Source organism: Aristolochia californica, unplaced genomic scaffold, assembly GCF_029961685.1.
Source record: "Aristolochia californica isolate CCGP_79_NKW_82.1479 unplaced genomic scaffold, dmAriCali1.0.hap1 SCAF_3, whole genome shotgun sequence".
Lineage (NCBI taxonomy): Eukaryota > Viridiplantae > Streptophyta > Magnoliopsida > Piperales > Aristolochiaceae > Aristolochia > Aristolochia californica.
In genome coordinates, this window is record NW_027181992.1 from 45,605,106 (window position 1) to 45,623,085 (window position 17,980).

The following is a 17,980-nucleotide window of genomic DNA, read 5'->3' on the forward strand; positions in this document are numbered from 1 at the left end:
CACACAAATCTTATCAAAACCAAGCCAATGGATGGAACCCACGTCAGTAGTCGAAGAGAAAGATGAAGACCTATTCCAAAATTACCCTAAAATTGTGGTGCTAATTGTAATTACCAAAATCATGGGTGCGACGAAGCTTCTCGCGATCGTCTCATCCTTACGGTTTTGGCAGTTATCAGGAATTCGATCTTCTCTCTTGTTCGTTAGCGAGAGATTGCATGAGTACGTAAGTGGCTGCTTCCGCCTTTTTTCTTGTTGGTCTGCAAGTTATAACTCTTTGATTTTACAGAGTATTCGGAACGCAAGGCTCTCGGATGAAACATTCGCAACCTAGGTTTCGACTCTGAAAGAGAATTGAAGATTGGGACATCAATTATCGTTCTTGTGAAAAATGGATTTGCAGAGAAGAAGAATTCAGCTACTGGCATGCATCATCGGAATCGTCGGTCTCAGTTTGATCGGTACACCTCTATTTTTCTTTTCTCTGATTCCTTCTTTTTTCCTCACTCATTATGCCAAATTGCTGTGAAGTTTCTACACACTCTGATCTGTCAACTTTCTTTCATTTCGTTTGCCTGGTCGGTTGTATAATGTTGTTGATTTCAATGTTTGTTCTGTTCAGTTGTTTTTCCTCCGATACGCGTTTCCCTTACCGAGAACCTCTAGTAAAAGTGGAACTAATATTACTTTCATCTACTTGTTTAGTTAATTGTAGGCACAGAGTATCGCATATTTCTATACGCTATTATTATCAGAACAAATCTCTTCGCGTACTCGACTTCAAATGCTTTATTTTTCTTCCCAACTTTTGCATATAGTACTGAAAGTAGTTGCTGTGAGGTGATGAGTCAATCATGTATTTCTTTCGAAGCTTTCAGTTCTGAAGCAATTCTTGCCGTATTAGAGACTAGAGCTCCTATTTAAAACTTCTTGTGCTCAGGGGAGATTTTTGCACGGTTTAATAAGTTTGTTCTGCGGTCTTTATATTCAAAAAATTTCTACTATTTTCATTTCAAGAGACTTCCGGCTTTTGTAAACGGTAAGTGTTGTTTCAGATATAAAATGTTTCGTGTGTACGGTTTAGAGAAATTTAAGCATGTTGAGAGCACGTACCAGTGTTGTAAGACAAGTTCGGTAGGGTTTACCCAGGCCTGCTTTTCCAACTTCTCTGTTCTGGTACGGTTTAGACAATGTTGAGAGCACGTACCCAGGCCTGCTTTTCCAACTTCTCTGTTCTGGTACGGGTTGGCCTTTTTCAGTCGTTAATATGGAAGCCTCGAGCGGATATGTTCCAATTGAGTAGGATGTTTTATGTTAGCAACATGTCGGTGAGGGTTGATGAATTTTATGTCAGGGAAACACTTTTTCTTGTGCTCTGTCTTACATCATGTTGCAGAGGCCACCTTCATTAATCTTCCTTTTTAGTGGAGACGAGGGATGGGTGGTCTGTCATATAAGGGAAGTAAATGCTTCATTGCAGATGGAAATGAAACAATAAGATTTGAGATGGCTTTAGGACTTCGTTTCACTGTTGGTAAGATTCTCTTGTTAAGATTTTGGAAATGCTACCATATGATGTCTCAGAATATAATGAAGTAACGGGAGAACCTTTTCGAAATTTTCTCCAAGAAGATCTTTAGCAGAGTCTTCCTGATCAGTACACATGTCTAGAGTATTTTTAGCAATGGTGGAGATGTGGGCTTTGCCGAGCAATCTACAGGATTAGTAAGGTAAGGATTGAGTTGGTGTTCAAGTGATGGGTTTCAGGCCTTTGAAAGAAGCAAGCATTTGTTTGTTCTTGTCAGTGTTAAGATTGATCTCTACAAGGTGGTTGGAAATTTTATTACAGCTCTCAAGTTGGAAGGGCATTATGAGTGTGATTGAACCATTAAAAATAATAGTTTTATGGGAATTAAGGAAAAGTAGATAACATGGAAGTTGGAGGCTGTTGTGAATGTGTTTAGATGTCTTGCATTCTTTGTGCAACTGATAGAGTTGCAGATGCCCATGGGGTTGTTTCATCATTCACAGTGGCCTAAACCATGATGCTCATTAGACAGCTTACCTGAATTTTTTCGCCAGTTAGCTGTATTTCTGGGAATCTTAGTTTTGGGAGAAATGCGTTCACCTATATGTAATAAGTAAATGTGGTTATAATATTTATTATATATCATAAACAGTAGGCTTTGTCATAAATAGTGAATTGAAGTTTTAATCTGCTGCGAACCGTTCTAACTGATTCAATGCCATTTTGAATCTTGCTTTCAGGGTAAATAAAATCTTGTTTTTCAAGAAAAAAATCATTTTGAGTCGGCTGCTTTAGAACTTCAAGAATTGTTCTGTGTTCTTAGAAAAGAGAATATCTTTATATGCTTGAAGAATTTATCATCCTCATCAGCATCGTGGCTTAGTTGAAACGTGTTCAAGTCAACAATGTGCGGTTTGCTCCGTTTCCCCTTAACTGACTCCATTGCTATGTCACCTTATTTCAAGTTTTTTCTCACAAGACTATCCTTATCTTTGCTTTTGTTCCTTCCTCTACAACTGTGAATGGTAGTCTCTATTCCTGGGAACAAGGAGACAAAAACCTCTTTTCTAGATACGTTGTCATTTGTCTCGCTACTGATGGGCAGTAACTGTTTTCTAGCTTAAGAATTGGTGAGCTATTTATCATTGACTGAGACAGGGACAGTGGAATCTCTTGGAAAAAGCCAAAAGGGGGTAGACCAGTCGGGAAATCACATTGAAATGGGTGAATTCGAACCTGGAAATAGGTTGAATCTGTTATTTTTTACTTGTATGATATGTTATAACAAACAATGACAACTTGTTTAAAGAATCTTAGTAAATGTTGATCAGCGATGCTGTTGATGGTGTAACTATGTAAGTAGATAGCAGTTATATTTGCCTTCCCAACATGCCTTTTTGAGTATATGTTGAGCTAGGTTGCAGGAGAAAAAAAGAGAAAAAGTCATTTTAGTCGATTTCATTAACTAAGTCAACTCAATAATTAGTGGCAGTAATTTTAAACTTTAGTGGAAAAGGTGGATTTTTTAAATAAATCTTATCTTAAAAGCTTAATATTTCGAATATCTTAGTAATCAAATAGCTTTGTGCTTTTTGATTGTCTTTTCCAGATTAATGGTCTATATGATGCCTTTTTAGTCTGATCTACTGAACTTATGAACTAAGCATTTGTTGTTTCCTTTAGTGTCTCTATGTCAAGTAACTTTTTTCGTAAGGTAATGACTTAATATCAGTAAAAAAAAAGTTGCCATTCTCCCTAAAACAAGAAAAGAATATTTTTTGTTTATTAGCAATTCACTTACAACGCTCTCTTAACCCACTTGTTATTTGTGTCTGTTCTTTTACCCACAGATCCATTCAAGTGATCTTAAAACCTACTTGCAACTTTCCTGGGGTAAAATGCTGGAAGGGAACTGCTTTTACTCTTTTACCTGCAAATCCATACAAAAATCTTGTTACCCTACTTGCAAGATTTGAGGAAAATCCTGGAAAAGAAGTCCTTGTCCCATTGGGGAACCAACTAATACGCCACAACTATTGTTTGCACGGTGTTCTTGGAATCCATGAACTAAGTTAAAATGGGTCATTGTTTCCCAAATTGTGAGATTATTTATAACCTTTCAGTTGGTGGCACTGTCTTTGTTGATCTGTGAGGTTTACTCTCTCTCTCTCTCTCTCTCTCTCTCATTCCCCTTATTCTGATTGGTGATATATTCTTTTGTTTACAGCTGAAAAGTGTAGGGAAATGGTTGGAGAGGAAGCTGCATCCAAAAGTGGGAAATTCACAATTTTGAACTGCTTTGACATGGGCTCAGGAAGTGTAGCATGTGCACTCAAAGAAGGGGTTAGATTTTATTTCTACAACATGAGAGCTGCACACGTAGAGAGGGTCAGGCTTCATGCAATTGAGGCTGCCCTGACCGAGGCCTTAACAGGGGGTCTAGATGCCAAAGCTGCGGCCAAGCAAGCACAAACAGCTGGGACAAAAGCAGCAAAATTGGCGACAAAGCAGGCCAAACGCATACTTGGCCCAATTGTAGCTTCGGGTTGGGACTTCTTTGAAGCCATATACTATGGGGGCACTCTCACAGAGGGTTTTCTCAGAGGAACAGGGACCTTGTTTGGCACCTACGCAGGAGGTTTCCTAGGAGACGAGAAGCTTGGGAAGTTTGGTTATCTCATAGGGAGCCATTTGGGGAGTTGGGTGGGAGGACGGATAGGACTTATGGTGTATGACGTTGTCAATGGGATGCACTATTTGTTTCAGTTTGTTCAGATTGTGGATAGCAACTCAGCTGCAACTTTGGAGGAAACACCCGACCAAGACGCAATTGATGGGAATGGATACGGGGGAGTTGTAGAGAGTGATTCAGCTGCAACATCTGAAGAAACATTCTACCAGGATAGAGTAGAGGGCAATGTATATGAGAGCCCCGTATTATCAGAGAGTTCTTATGAGAGCCCTGAATCATCAGAGAGGTCTTACGGGGCATTACTTTGAGATGAATCTGTATCTATCACAATTCTTTCAGTAATTATGATGTAAAGAAAAATTTCTTTCATTGTATTACCACCTCCTCTCAACTTCAACTCTGTAGTAGATCTCGTTGGGGCAAAATAGTTGCTCTGGAGAGAGAATTTACGTAATGTCTCTTTACATTTTTTCTCCCCTCTGTACTACTGTATCTTTTGGAGATCAGATTGCAACAGTGCTGGAACGACATTGCTAGTCGCCTCGACATGACCAATAATGCACATTCATGACTATGAAATGGGCCGCTTCTTTGGGCTGTGTGAGAGCATCTGATTGATGCTTGCGGTTTCCGAGGCGGGCTGATCTCGTCAGTTTCTATTTGTCATCAATGGACAGGCCTGACGAAATATAGCAACGCAATTGGAGGAACTTCAAATACTACAACAATTGGAATTGAATATCCGAATCTATTTGTCAAACCTATCATGCTCTTACACAAGGTCTATCATCGGTTCTCTCTCATCCCTGTTCTCTCCTTTCCTGTTTCTTCTGCCTTTCCTCTTTCATTTTCCCTTCTGAAGTTCTCTTCAGCAGTAGACTCATCAGCCTTTTTGAGAAACTCGCGAAAACTCAAGAAGAAAATGAGCGTGGCTGCTGATTCCAGGTTTTCGAAACTCGTTCCTCTGGCTTCTGTTGAAGATGGCGGACGGGCCGGAAAGGGGTCCGCTGCTTCTCCTGCTGCCGATGAGGGTATTGGTCTATTTTCACTCTCTTCTGTTTTCTTACTGGGTGTGATTGGGGATTTGTGCTTGTGTCGTTGTTTGAATTTCTTAGAGCTGCCGGATTGGGGTCTTCGAATTTCTCTTTTGCACGGGGAATTTCTCTTGGTGGTTATTAGTTTTTGGCTCCCTGATATTATTGAGTATAATTCTAATTGAGCAGTGGAATTGTTTGCTCCTGCTCTTTGTTGTCAATAATGTTAAGCTTGAGGGCTTGGTAAATCATTGACGAAGAATAATTGGTTTTTGCTAGATGTTTTTAAAGTGGCAAATTGCAAAAGCTACTGGAAGGGCTAAATTTGTTGGATTCTTACTGTGCTAGTCTTGTAAAATATCTTCTTCGTAGTGAAATGAAAAACACGTTATGTTCAGATACCTGCTCGTTTATGATTTATGTCAACAAAAGCAAGAACTGCTTTGGGTCTCTCTCTCGATGTCATCTGTGTGCTTATTGGAAAAAGGGTTAATCTTTCATACATGACTGTATTGAATAAATTAAGCAAAGGCTGTGTTGGGTGCTAACGAGGGAGCTCACTATTTTTTTAAATGATATGTCATGGAATATCTTATTTTCAGTTGACTTTCAACCATTGTTTAGATTGGACATTGTTTTTTTAATTCAAGTTTGGAGTGATGCAGGTGTCTGGGACAAAAGCTTTCATTTCATTTTGTGCTACACTTTATAAGAGAAACATACATATATGATCATCAACTTGGAGAGTGTATTTTCGTTTTAGATACTTGAAGAAAATTTAGAAATAAGAAGGATTATGTGCCCAGAGTACCGTTGTCCAATGCTCTTCAAAAAGTCACAGCAAGTAGTTAGATCTCCCAAATGTTTATTTGGCCAAAACGTACACTAAACAACCATGCAGTTTCTACTTCACAAGTTGACATTTTAGCTGTAATGGTAAAAGGTTCTAATTCAATATAAGAATTGACCTGAGATACGGCCTTGTATGTGCAACTTATTTTTCAGCTCCAGGTTGTGGTTCACTGCATGGGTTGATCCTCGTAATAGCATACGAGTTCTCTTCAATTTTTATTTTGAAATCATTCCTCCATCCACATTGACTCATCTGTCTTTTCCACACTTTAGAGAATTCTTCTACCGATGCTGGGTATCGTCTTCCTCCACCAGAAATTAGAAGTATTGTGGATGCACCACCTCTTCCAGCCTTGTCATTCTCTCCTAAAAGAGACAAGATATTGTTCCTCCAGCGAAGGGCTTTACCTCCACTGTCTGACCTTGCACGACCAGAGGAAAAGTTAGCTGGAATCCGCATTGATGGAAATTGCAATACAAGGAGCCGTATGTGAGTAATCAATCAGCTTTATGCTATTCCTATGTATGTATACTGATTATTAGCAAACCACTCTTTAATTTGTTTGCATCTCTCTCTTTGATGCATTATCTTGATAGATGCTTCCCAGGTCATTCTACACTGGTATTGTGATCCATTCATTAACAGACAATGGTACGTTGGGACCTGAGAAAAAGATTCACGGATTGCCTGACGGTGCCAAGATCAACTTTGTCAGTTGGTAATTTCCTAATGCTTCTATAGTCATCTTTGTTCTTCTTTTCTGACTAATCTTGCATAATCTCATTAGAATCAGACACATACTGACTTTCAATTCTACTGTACTCACCTCTTTACTTGTGCTTATTTCTATATCTTCATGTTCTGCAAGGTCACGAGATGGTAGGCATTTAGTGTTCAGTGTTCGAGTTGATGAGGTGATGCAATGCTTCTTCTTTAACTGCAACATATAATATGTCTCTGTCAGTATTTTATTGAACTGGGTTTGGTTTACCAGGAGGATAACAATAGCAGCAAACTTAAAGTATGGGTTGTAGATGTAGAAAGTGGAAAAGCACGGCCGTTGTTTCAATCACCAGATATCTATCTCAATGCGGTCTTTGACAAGTACATAAGAAATTTATGCAATATTTTATGATCACTGTAGTTAGATAACATTTTTATGTGTTATGTTTCGAGTAATTTCTTAATGCTTGGTTTGGCAGCTTTGTTTGGGTTGATGACTCCACATTGCTGATCTCTACAATCCCCGTGTCTCGTGGAAATCCACCAAAGAAGCAATTGGTTCCATCTGGTCCTAAAATTCAAGCTAACGAGCAGAAAAATGTGGTGCAAGTCAGAACATACCAGGATTTGCTAAAAGATGAATATGATGCTGACTTATTTGATTATTATGCCACCTCACAACTTGTATTGGCGTCCTTGGATGGGACTATCAAAGAGATTGGACCACCTGCCATCTATACTTCTATGGACCCATCACCGGATCAAAAGTATATTCTGCTTACTTCTATTCATCAGCCTTATTCATTCATCGTACCTTGTGGGAGGTTTCCAAAGAAGGTTGAGCTTTGGACAGTTGATGGGGATTTTGTTAGAGAACTCTGTGATTTGCCTCTTGCTGAAGATATTCCAATAGCTTTTAATAGTGTGAGGAGAGGAATGCGGTCAATTAACTGGAGGGCCGATAAACCCTCAACACTTTATTGGTAGGTACCCATACTTTTAGCAGTGATTTTTTAGTGTAAAAGCACCATCTTGTTGAAGTATTTTCAATGGCTGAGCAGGGTGGAAACACAAGATGGAGGAGATGCAAAGGTGGATATCTCTCCCCGTGATATCATTTATACACAACCAGCTGACCCACAGGTTGGAGAGCAGCCAGAGATTTTACATAAACTTGATCTTCGTTATGGGTGCGTACAAAGTGCTCCTTTCTTGATGATTTTGTGATAATTGTTGAAATAAACTATGGATCTTCTCTCTCTCTCTCTCTCTCTCTCTCTCTCGCTCTCTCTCTCTCTTTGTGGAGAAGTTTGGACATGATCTGATTCTTACATTGGCATTTTTCAAAGCATTCTCCTTGTTTTTCTTTCATTTTTTACTTTTAGTCATTCCGGATATTTATTAACATATTTATTAATATGTTTGTTGCCTCAATATCATGCTGCATGCTACCATTTGTTATCTCTTTACTAGAGATAGCTTATGGCCTGTTTATTTCACAACGTTCCAGATGTGATCCATATAATTTATGCTGAATCAATTCTTGTTATGTTATTTCACCGTCTCCTGGATTTTTTGACTTTCTTTCCATTGTCTTTGTTCTTCTGTTCTCTGCAGTGGTATATCTTGGTGTGATGATTCCCTAGCCTTAGTGTATGAGTCATGGTATAAAACAAGGCGGATAAGAACTTGGGTCATATCCCCTGGCTCCAAAGATGTGAATCCACGTGTATTATTTGATAGATCATCAGAAGATGTGTATTCAGATCCAGGCTCTCCAATGTCTCGGAGAACTCCTGCTGGTACTTATGTTATTGCAAAGGTAACAAGGGCGGATGGAGGGACCTATATTTTACTGAATGGAAGTGGTGCCACGCCAGAAGGAAACATTCCATTCCTAGACTTATTTGACATGTAATGTTTCATAGACTATCCTGATCTCTGATGACTTTTTCTATTATCTATTAGCAATGGCAGGGGTGTGTGGAAGTAGAGCGTACCTGGTAGCCGGTACACTGAAGTAGCCTATTCTGGGATGCAACTTGTCTAAGTGATTTGGTCCAGCACCTCATGGATAAGCTCTGCTTCAGAAAAACTCCAATTGTTTTGGTGCTTGACATCAATTTGATGCAATAACAGTGGTGGCTGCAGAAAAATATAATGGTTTACATGCAACTAGTAGAATCCCAACAGCGGCTAGTATTGTCTACTGATCACATTTATCTCTCCTGCTACTGCCTATTAGTGGCAGGAGTCTTAAATGGTCGGTGTGATACCCTGCCACATACCCTGCCACATACCCTGCCATTGCTTATCCATTGTTGTTATGCTCAAGTGCTTATCCATTGTTGTTATGCTCAAGGCACTAAGTTAGAATATCTCTTCAGAAATACAGGAAACAAAGAGAGAATATGGGAGAGTGACAAGGAAAAGTACTATGAAACAGTGGTTTCCTTAATGTCAGACCAAGAAGAAGGGGATCTTCATATAGACCAGCTTAAAATCCTGACTTCCAAGGAATCAAAGACAGAAAATACCCAGTATTACATACAGAATATTTCAGCAAAGTCAGCATGTCAAATCACAAATTTTCCACATCCATATCCTCAGCTTGCTTCATTACAGAAGGAGATGATCAGATACAAGCGGAAGGATGGTGTTCAACTAACAGCAACTCTCTATTTGCCTCCCAGTTATGATCCTTCGAAGGATGGGCCCCGCCCATGTCTGGTCTGGTCTTATCCAGGGGAATTTAAGAGCAAAGATGCAGCTGGACAAGTCCGAGGTTCTCCAAATGAGTTTGCAGGCATAGGGCCCACAACGGCGCTCCTTTGGTTGGCCAGAGGGTGCTGTTCATTATTCTTTTCTGTCCCTTTTTTCTTTTGAAAAGGCTATTTTTTTAATAACAATGATAAAAGGGATTCCTGTGAATGCTCCCGAGTGAGAAAAATACAAGCTAAAGAAACAACCTGAAAAGACTAAACCCTCATATAGTTATCCACACTTGATGTCATATTAAAATTGGATTCAGGTCCATCCCAAAAAGGCTAGCCAAACTAAGATGCCTCTTCCAATGTTATACATACAGGATTTTTGTAATCCCAGATTAATATTGACTATTATTAACACTCCACATGTGAACTTTTTCTATGGTTCCTACACATGGATAATTTTTGGGTGGATGCCCATGTATAAGTACTTGCTGGTACAATGTAAACTCGAGTTTAGGTCCATCCTAGAATGGCTAGCTGAACTTAGAGGTCTTTTCTCAACCAATAACCACAAGATGTTTTCCTGACTTAAACATATGTGGTTGGGAAGTGTCAAGAGTAACGTGCTTTTGAGTAACTTCACTGATTTGGCTATGCAAATGTCTCAATTTTTTTTGATAACAATAAGTATCTTAAATAATCACCAGTTAATGATTCATCTATCTGATGTATACAAATTTTTGTTATGCAATCATTCAGGTTTGCTATTTTATCGGGACCCACAATACCGATCATTGGTGAGGGTGATGAAGAGGCAAATGACAGGTAACTTCTCATGATATTCGACATTAATGTATATAAGCCAAATGTTTTCTTTGATAAAATGACTTTCAAATTCTATTTAGATAGATATGGCCTCACATTTTATATCTCAGGTATGTTGAGCAGCTGGTTTCTAGTGCAGAGGCTGCTGTTGAGGAAGTTATACGTCGTGGGGTAAACTCAGAACCTCTTTATTTGTTTAATAATTATCTTATATTAATTTTTAAGGTTTCTTCTACATGAAGCTGGTTATTATACAAACTTGTTTCCATATTTAGCAGAAGAGGTTGCTTTTGTTTTTGGTTGTGTTAGGTGGCTCATCCTGACAAGATAGCTGTTGGTGGTCATTCTTATGGAGCATTCATGACTGCAAACCTCTTAGCTCATGCACCCCATTTATTCTGTTGTGGCATTGCTCGATCTGGTGCTTACAATCGAACTCTCACTCCTTTTGGTTTCCAGGTAAACAATATACTTTTCTTGTGAAAGTCTCACAAGCTTGGTTATTTGTATAGTCTCACTCCTTCTATTTCTGTTGTTATAGAATGAAGACAGGACTCTTTGGGAGGCCACTAATACTTATGTGGAGATGAGTCCTTTCATGTCAGCTAACAAAATCAAGAAGCCTATCCTACTTATCCATGGAGAGGAGGACAGCAACTCTGGAACTCTAACAATGCAGGTTAAGAACTCTCCGTACTGATCTTTGAACATGATATGTTTGCCTTTTCAAGTCATTAGTCTTTTTGGCTTGTTTGGCTGTTTCCGAATCTCTGTTTTCATTAGTTAATAATCTTTTTTTATTATTAGTGAGGAATTGGTTTTCTTCTTTCAAGAGGATCTCCACTATCAAATGGTTGTATCAAGCATGTCCTCTATCTGCTGACATTTAATACCTGCCAGTTGAAGTGTCTGAATGTGGATGTGTCAGATACTATGGTATCTAGATTAAGCAGACCAAACCATTCGTTTGAAAGCTGAATATACAATATTAGAATTTTTTGATAAGCTCTCAAGTCCTTTGGTAGCATGTCTGGAACTATATGACCGGTATGTACCCCATTCATGGTGGGATCTTTCAAGTCAAGAGTGTATGCCATCTTTATCAGAACAAAAAAGAAAAGAGTGTATCCCATCCACGGAGGGATTTTATAGTCATGAGTCTTCATGGGCTAGTGTGGGCTCTCTCTCTATAGTTATCAACTTCATCAATGAGTTTGGATTTCTAGTAGAATGTTGGCGCAGTAAACCTTGTTTCAAGAATTTTAATGTATTCTATATAAATTTTACAGTCAGATCGGTTCTTCAATGCCCTCAAGGGTCACGGAGCCCTTTGCCGTTTGGTGGTTCTTCCTTTTGAGAGTCACAGTTACACTGCCAGAGAGAGCATCATGCATTGCCTATGGGAAATGGACAGGTGGCTGCAGAACTACTGTGTTAGCATTCCCAATGTTAGTGTTGATGTCAACGCTAGTAAAGTCGATGAAGATAAAAAGATTACTACTTCAGAAGAAAAACCTCTATCTGCCAGTGGTGGAAGTGGATCATCTAGGGAAGAAAGAGAACAGGATGGATTTCATTCTACACCAAGATCATTATTGTGGTAAGTTTTCCTATTTTGACTATTATATTTCATATATGAATTAGAATTGGTATTCTTTTACTGTAAACCTTCTCTACTACTGGCAACTTAAAAATGTCTGTGCTCTATTAGTCAACTACGAGATTTGCCAATTCCCTGAAGGCATAAAGTAATTTCCAAATGCTCTTTCATGATACCATTCAAAAGATCTTTCAGTCAGCTCAAGTTTACTCCGACTAAGACAATATGCTCTTTAATGTTCATGACATCATTTTAGCTGTCACTAGTTGGAGACAGGAAGGGAGGTCTTTGGTTGGTTGACCTCTGGTAGAGAACTGCTAATTACCCACTTTTGTTTTACCTATTTTAATTTAATCATATGACAATAATCATCTTATGCAGATAAAGAGAGGTGCATGATTGCCAGCTTCTACAGATGAATAATGGTCTAATTCGAAAATATACATGCCACTTGGCGTTGCCGCATATAAACGGCTTGAGCCAACAGCCTAGTATTTCTTTTGCTGAGGATGGAGATTGATTCGAGGAGACCTTCATTTGAGTTCATTGGGGAGCATTCTCTTCTGCCACTATTCTAAAATTTCTCCCTTGGTGTGCTAATCTGGGATGCTATTCTGTTTTATTTTTACTATGTGACTTACAGACCCCCAAAAAGCATACAGCAAGTGTGAAATAAATCAACTCAGTATGGATATTTTCGCCTGAGAATTAGACTTGTCATTCCATAAGCTTGTCATCAAGCAAATAGTATGTTTTTCCTTTATGGCAGTAATGGTTACAGGACCCCATCTTAGTTTTCAACTCCATCCGCCCAAATGTGCGCTTCTGGGTGAGGCAGGCCACTCTAGGTAAACTGTAGCTCCGAAATTCCTGTTTCTATAGGGCATTTCATCTTGTCTTTCTCTGCATTTCTTGGTCAATTGCTCTGCTTTAAACGCAGCCCTTTCGAATCATTGGCCGGTCACCGACCAAACCAGTCCATGACTACCACTGCTTTATATCAGAATAAATTCGTCATCATCACCAAATCCCCTCGAAGGGGTCCAAATCATGGATAAAAAGGAAGAAAAGTCACCTCCATTTCTTCGTCGAGTAGTCGCATTAGCTCTCCTTTTGTTTGGAAGTGGCCAAATTGGCATTATGATAGAGCAAAAAGCAGCCAAATGCAGTGTCAATAACACAATGTCTTCATCTATAGGGATACTTCCACTCAGAGAAACCCATCCTCGCCAAAAAACAGAATAAAATACAAAGCTGAAAGAGAGATGAACACAGCAAGGGAGCCTGCAAAGGCAACCCTATACCCCTGCAAATGCAGACTCTAGAGCTTAAAAGCATTAACTGTACAGATGGTTGATGTTACATTGGTTTCACATGGGCCATCAAATATTGTAAAAAGAGGAGCACTGAGATCCAGGAGAGAGAGCTCCATGACGACATGGAATGTCGACATGCCTTCCTTCTTAGTTCCTTTGAGGGACGCTTTTTGGGACCCATATCTAAGACATCTCACAGTAAAATCCTGGAAAAGTAGCTCAGTTTGAGTGTTCTTAATAACGGGAGAGAAAACTTTTTCCATTCATTTTTGTCCAAATTTTAGTCTGAATGTTCCTCCCCAAATCCATTTTTGAGTGATCCCTCTTTGGAATACTGAAAACAATGTAGCTTTCTCAAATAAATTATTCGGCATTTTAGATCACCACACACATGAAAAGTTCTTAACTTCAGCATATCAGTAGTCAAATCATCCATTATTGAAAGCTTCAGAATGGAGATGAATCTTCCACAGGAGAGGATAGCAGTGTGAACTCGAAGATGCCATGCCAATGCACTTCAAATGTTCGAGAAACGGTATGGTCCTGGAGAGGTTGGAAATCACATCAGGAATATAAGCTTAAAACTCTACCATACGGCCTGCTTATTGGGACTTAGACATTGAAGTGATGAGGTTGGAGTCAAGGATGCCTGGACTGACCCAACCAAGTTAAGAAACTTCTTCATTTCTGTTCCCTTGAGATCTTTTACTTTCAGACTTGACCCCTACTGTCAAAACCCAAGTCCATGTTTGATTTGATACTGCTGGTGTACAAGCTCAAGAAAGCTGGCTGTGGCTGTGTGAACGCATGGGAGGTCGGAGATCCATCGGAGACCAATACCCCCTTTTTTTTTTATTTCTCCAGATTTACTTAGATTAGATTAAGGAGTACTATAACTATCAAACCCTTGATAATTAACTAAATGGCTCACGAATGAAATGAAAGGTACATGGCATGCCGCTTCTGAAAGCTACTTTGTTCTGATTATTATCTCTTTCAACAGAAAAAGAAATCGACGTCAAGTGAGAGAGACGATACGGTTTCTGCATAGAACAAGTATAAGCGGAATCTAATCTGAGTCTGAAATAACAATGAACGCAGGCTTTTCTGCTTAGAAAAAAATTGATAAGAAAAGAATATTACAGTGATTACTATGTGAGCTTTGTGTAGCTTCTTTCCTCGGAGAAAGGTTAAATTAGTATAAAAATAAACAATCTTTGCAGCAAAGCTGCATTGTGAAGTTCACCCAATCAAAGTCCATTTCCTAACCAGAAAAAAACAGACTCAAAACGACCAAAGCTGCTACAGTTAGGCATCTCCGATGCTTTTTTAATCAATCTGTTCCCTGCTTTTCTTCTGTTGGGACCCAACCGTTGCTCATAAATAGCCCCTTTTGTACACCAATTGAGGGCGCCTCTCTAAATCCCCAAAGGATCACACGGTTTTTAGAGGTCGTTCTCTTTGAGGGGGCGTGGGTCAGAGTTGATTTTGTTTTTTTTTTTTTCCATTTTTCCGGCGACTGTCTGTTTCGTTTTCCGGTGAAATCTTGACATGGGTGTGGAAGAGGAGATGTTGATTGAGAGAGTGATGGAGCTTTATGACAACATATCCAAATTAGAAAGTCTGAAGCCCGGCAAAGATGTCAACATGCTGTTCACAGAGCTGGTGCACGCATGCATGCCAGAATCTTCAATCGATGTGTCCAAATTGAGTAAAAGGGTGCAAGAAAAGAGGTCCAGATTGATCAGGCTCTGCGGGGAGGCCGAGGGTCTGCTGGAGAGCCATTTCTCTTCCATCTTGGCCTCCTATTCAAACCCGCTTGACCACCTCAGTCTCTTCCCTTACTATGATAACTACCTCAAGCTCAGTCTCTTGGAGTATTCCATACTCAGCCGCAACTGCACTCGTGTCCCTAGTCGTGTGGCCTTCGTGGGCTCAGGCCCTCTGCCACTCTCCACCATTGTTTTGGCCTCCTTTCATCTCAGGAACACCACCTTCCACAATTATGATATCGACCCTTCCGCCAATTCCAAGGCTGTCTGTCTCGTCTCCTCAGATCCAGACTTATCGAAACGCCTATTCTTCCATACCACGAATATCATGGATGTCACCCATGGCCTGAAAGAGTACGAGGTGATCTTCCTGGCAGCTCTGGTAGGCATGGACAGGGAGGAGAAGAACAGGGTGGTGGCTCACCTCGCCAAGTTCATGGCCCCCGGAGCCATTCTGATGATCAGAAGCGCTCACGGGGCTCGTGCTTTTCTGTATCCCGTGATCGAACCTAGTGATCTTCGTGGGTTTGAGGTTCTCTCCGTGTTTCACCCTACTGATGAGGTGATCAACTCTGTCATCATCGCAAGCAAGTGTGAGAATCCCCTTCATGCCCTGGATCCGGGTCTAGGCTCCATCATTCTTCCCTGCAAGTGCTCTGACATCCAAGCTTTCAATCCTCTCAACCATGGGGCAATGATGGAGGAGCTGGCAATAGAGGAGAAACCCTACTGAAGCACCTTCCATTATCGCCCACCGATTGTTCGTTAAAACATTTATCTAAAAATCTTACTGTTAGCTCATGCTTCATGTTTTTCCTTCCTGCACTGCATTTTAATTTCCCTGAAATAAAAACACCCACTTACTCTTTTATGTGTGCTTAGTATAATCTCTTTACCTTCTCTCAAATTCCTCAAATAATCTCCCTTAATCATCGATCAAGGCTGCACTGTGATCTTCTGTTATTTTCCTGAAACTTTTGAATATGATGGAAAAGCTACAGCTCACGTTACCATGGCAACGATCTGCTAAATATAGAATATGCTGTTCGGACTTTGCGGTTGGAACCGAGTGAGATGAAAACGAGCTTTGCCTCTTTGTAACCTTCCTCTTCGAGGGGTATGGCTCATATTTTGGACGATCCCGAGTGATTGATGGGTCTCTGGAGACACAGAAGATAAGCAGTTCTGCCAATGTTTCTGGCAATTAAAGTTGTGATGTTACTTTTGTCATTTCAAGCTTCAACCAGTCATTTTTGCTGTTCTTATGAGTTATTTTCACGTTAAACCAGAAATCTTGAGCTATGTCATGGTGCATTGTTACAAGGGGTAGTAAAATTTTTACGTTTTTTCCCCCCTTGCCGCCATTGGAGCTTAGATCTGTTGCAGGAAACAGATCAAAAATTGTGGTTTTTTATGCATCTGCTTATTTTCCTTTCTGGGTTTCATCAGACTGTCCATTAGCGAGAAAAGTGGAAACTATCTGCTGCTGGACAAGAAAGACGAAGAGTCGTAATCTGTTATGATTTGATGGGTGTTGCCAAAGAGAACAAAAATGGCCGGCTTTCTTTGAGTAAAAAATCCCTCGTTTCATCTGAGACAGAGACGATGCGGTCTGCAAATACAGAATCTTGAAGATTGATCAAAATTGAAGTTTGAGAAAACCGATCGTAACAACTAATCCTTTTGCTAATCTATGAACTAGAAAATCTCTTCCCTCATCGGATGTCGAGTCAAAATTAACAGTAGTAGATGATAAGGTTACGTGTTCAGCCACTTTAGCCTCATCCACCTCAGCTTGCAACAAACGGAAACTTATATTCATCAACTGCTAACAATGCAAATGCCAACTAGAAACTTTCCTTACCCTCATGCTCGAGAAATCAGACTTCATTAAATAGATGATTACGTTCCTAAGATTATCCCTATAAATAAAAATTATTCCCTTTATATCCTACTTACTCATAATTTTGTCAAGAATTTTTAATTTCATCATCCGACATTATACCTTAGCATTATATCTTGTATTATATTTTTTTTGTTCTGACTAGCTCCTTCGAGCTATGATTTGTGGTGGTAATTGGGTTCGGGTTTTTCACGGTGTCAAAAAAAATAAAAAGGTTTATTATGATTTTTTATGCTGATATTTTATTTAAATTTATGTTTAATTATTGAATAAAGTTTGTGCATAATATTATGCCGTATTTATGAAAAAAATTATACATAGTGTAGTATAGATAATTTATGCAGGGTTTATGTCCAAAGGTCATGCACAATTTTATGTAAATTTTATGTATAATTTTATATACAGTTTATTTGATATGTAATTTTTATAAAGTTTTAAATCTAAGTTGCAGATCAAATCCAACTTGAGCTTAAGCTCAAGCTGGGTTAAAATTATTGGGCTTGAGCTCGATTTCAATTTTAGGCTCGGGGCTAGGCTGGGATTGAACTCGAGTTCGAAGTATTTAAATCAAGCCCAACTCAAACATATGCAACGGCTCGATTCAATGCCACCCCTACCTGTTAGTGCATTTTTCAAGAAACGTTGAAATAACATTTCTAGTAGAAATATATTTTTAGGGACCATTAGTGCCTCATGTTTCCTAGAGACACTTTTCTAGCTGAAAATTAATACCTGGAAAAATTATTTATTTTTCTAGGTAAGACTTTTTAGCCAAGATGGGTCGAAAAACCATATAATTTATTTTTGAATAAGTATTTGACAATTGATGTTGTAATACTTTCATCACATGACAATTTTGTGTTTGATGTTTTATTTTACTTACAATTTATCAGATAAGTATGGTAATGTATGAGATTGATTATTAATTTCTATTTATTTCCCTAAAAATGTACTAACTATTCCATTTAATTTTCCTAGAAAATTTTAAAAAATTCCATGTAATTTCTTAGTAAGGCACTAATA

General features: G+C 39.2%; 3 protein-coding genes across 5 annotated transcripts; all 3 read left to right on the plus strand.

Annotated features, from left to right (window-relative positions):
- Positions 1-150: 150 nt before the first annotated feature.
- On the plus strand, positions 151-4,756 carry LOC137960537 (uncharacterized). The gene is made up of 3 exons (XM_068808184.1): positions 151-222; positions 290-461; positions 3,756-4,756. Exons 2-3 carry the CDS (start codon positions 392-394, stop codon positions 4,526-4,528), a joined length of 843 nt encoding a protein of 280 aa, XP_068664285.1. The 5' UTR covers positions 151-222; positions 290-391; the 3' UTR covers positions 4,529-4,756.
- Positions 4,757-4,959: 203 nt separating this feature from the next.
- On the plus strand, positions 4,960-12,876 carry LOC137959706 (probable glutamyl endopeptidase, chloroplastic). 3 transcript variants are annotated; one of them, XM_068807035.1, is made up of 15 exons: positions 4,960-5,251; positions 6,380-6,596; positions 6,715-6,825; positions 6,976-7,021; positions 7,102-7,211; positions 7,310-7,813; positions 7,892-8,020; positions 8,448-8,744; positions 9,218-9,676; positions 10,301-10,366; positions 10,477-10,537; positions 10,676-10,825; positions 10,908-11,045; positions 11,656-11,966; positions 12,348-12,876. In XM_068807035.1, coding segments are annotated over exons 1-15 (2,865 nt in total). In that variant the 5' UTR covers positions 4,960-4,986; the 3' UTR covers positions 12,349-12,876. The 3 variants fall into 3 exon arrangements, with proteins under 3 accessions (XP_068663136.1, XP_068663137.1, XP_068663138.1); XM_068807037.1 differs by lacking the exon at positions 4,960-5,251 and having other exon boundaries at positions 6,506-6,596; positions 6,704-6,825; XM_068807036.1 differs by lacking the exons at positions 6,976-7,021; positions 7,102-7,211.
- Positions 12,877-14,747: 1,871 nt separating this feature from the next.
- LOC137960492 (nicotianamine synthase-like) lies at positions 14,748-15,933 on the plus strand. The gene has a single exon (XM_068808129.1). It carries the CDS (start codon positions 14,834-14,836, stop codon positions 15,785-15,787), a length of 954 nt encoding a protein of 317 aa, XP_068664230.1. The 5' UTR covers positions 14,748-14,833; the 3' UTR covers positions 15,788-15,933.
- The last annotated feature ends 2,047 nt before the right edge of the window (positions 15,934-17,980 follow it).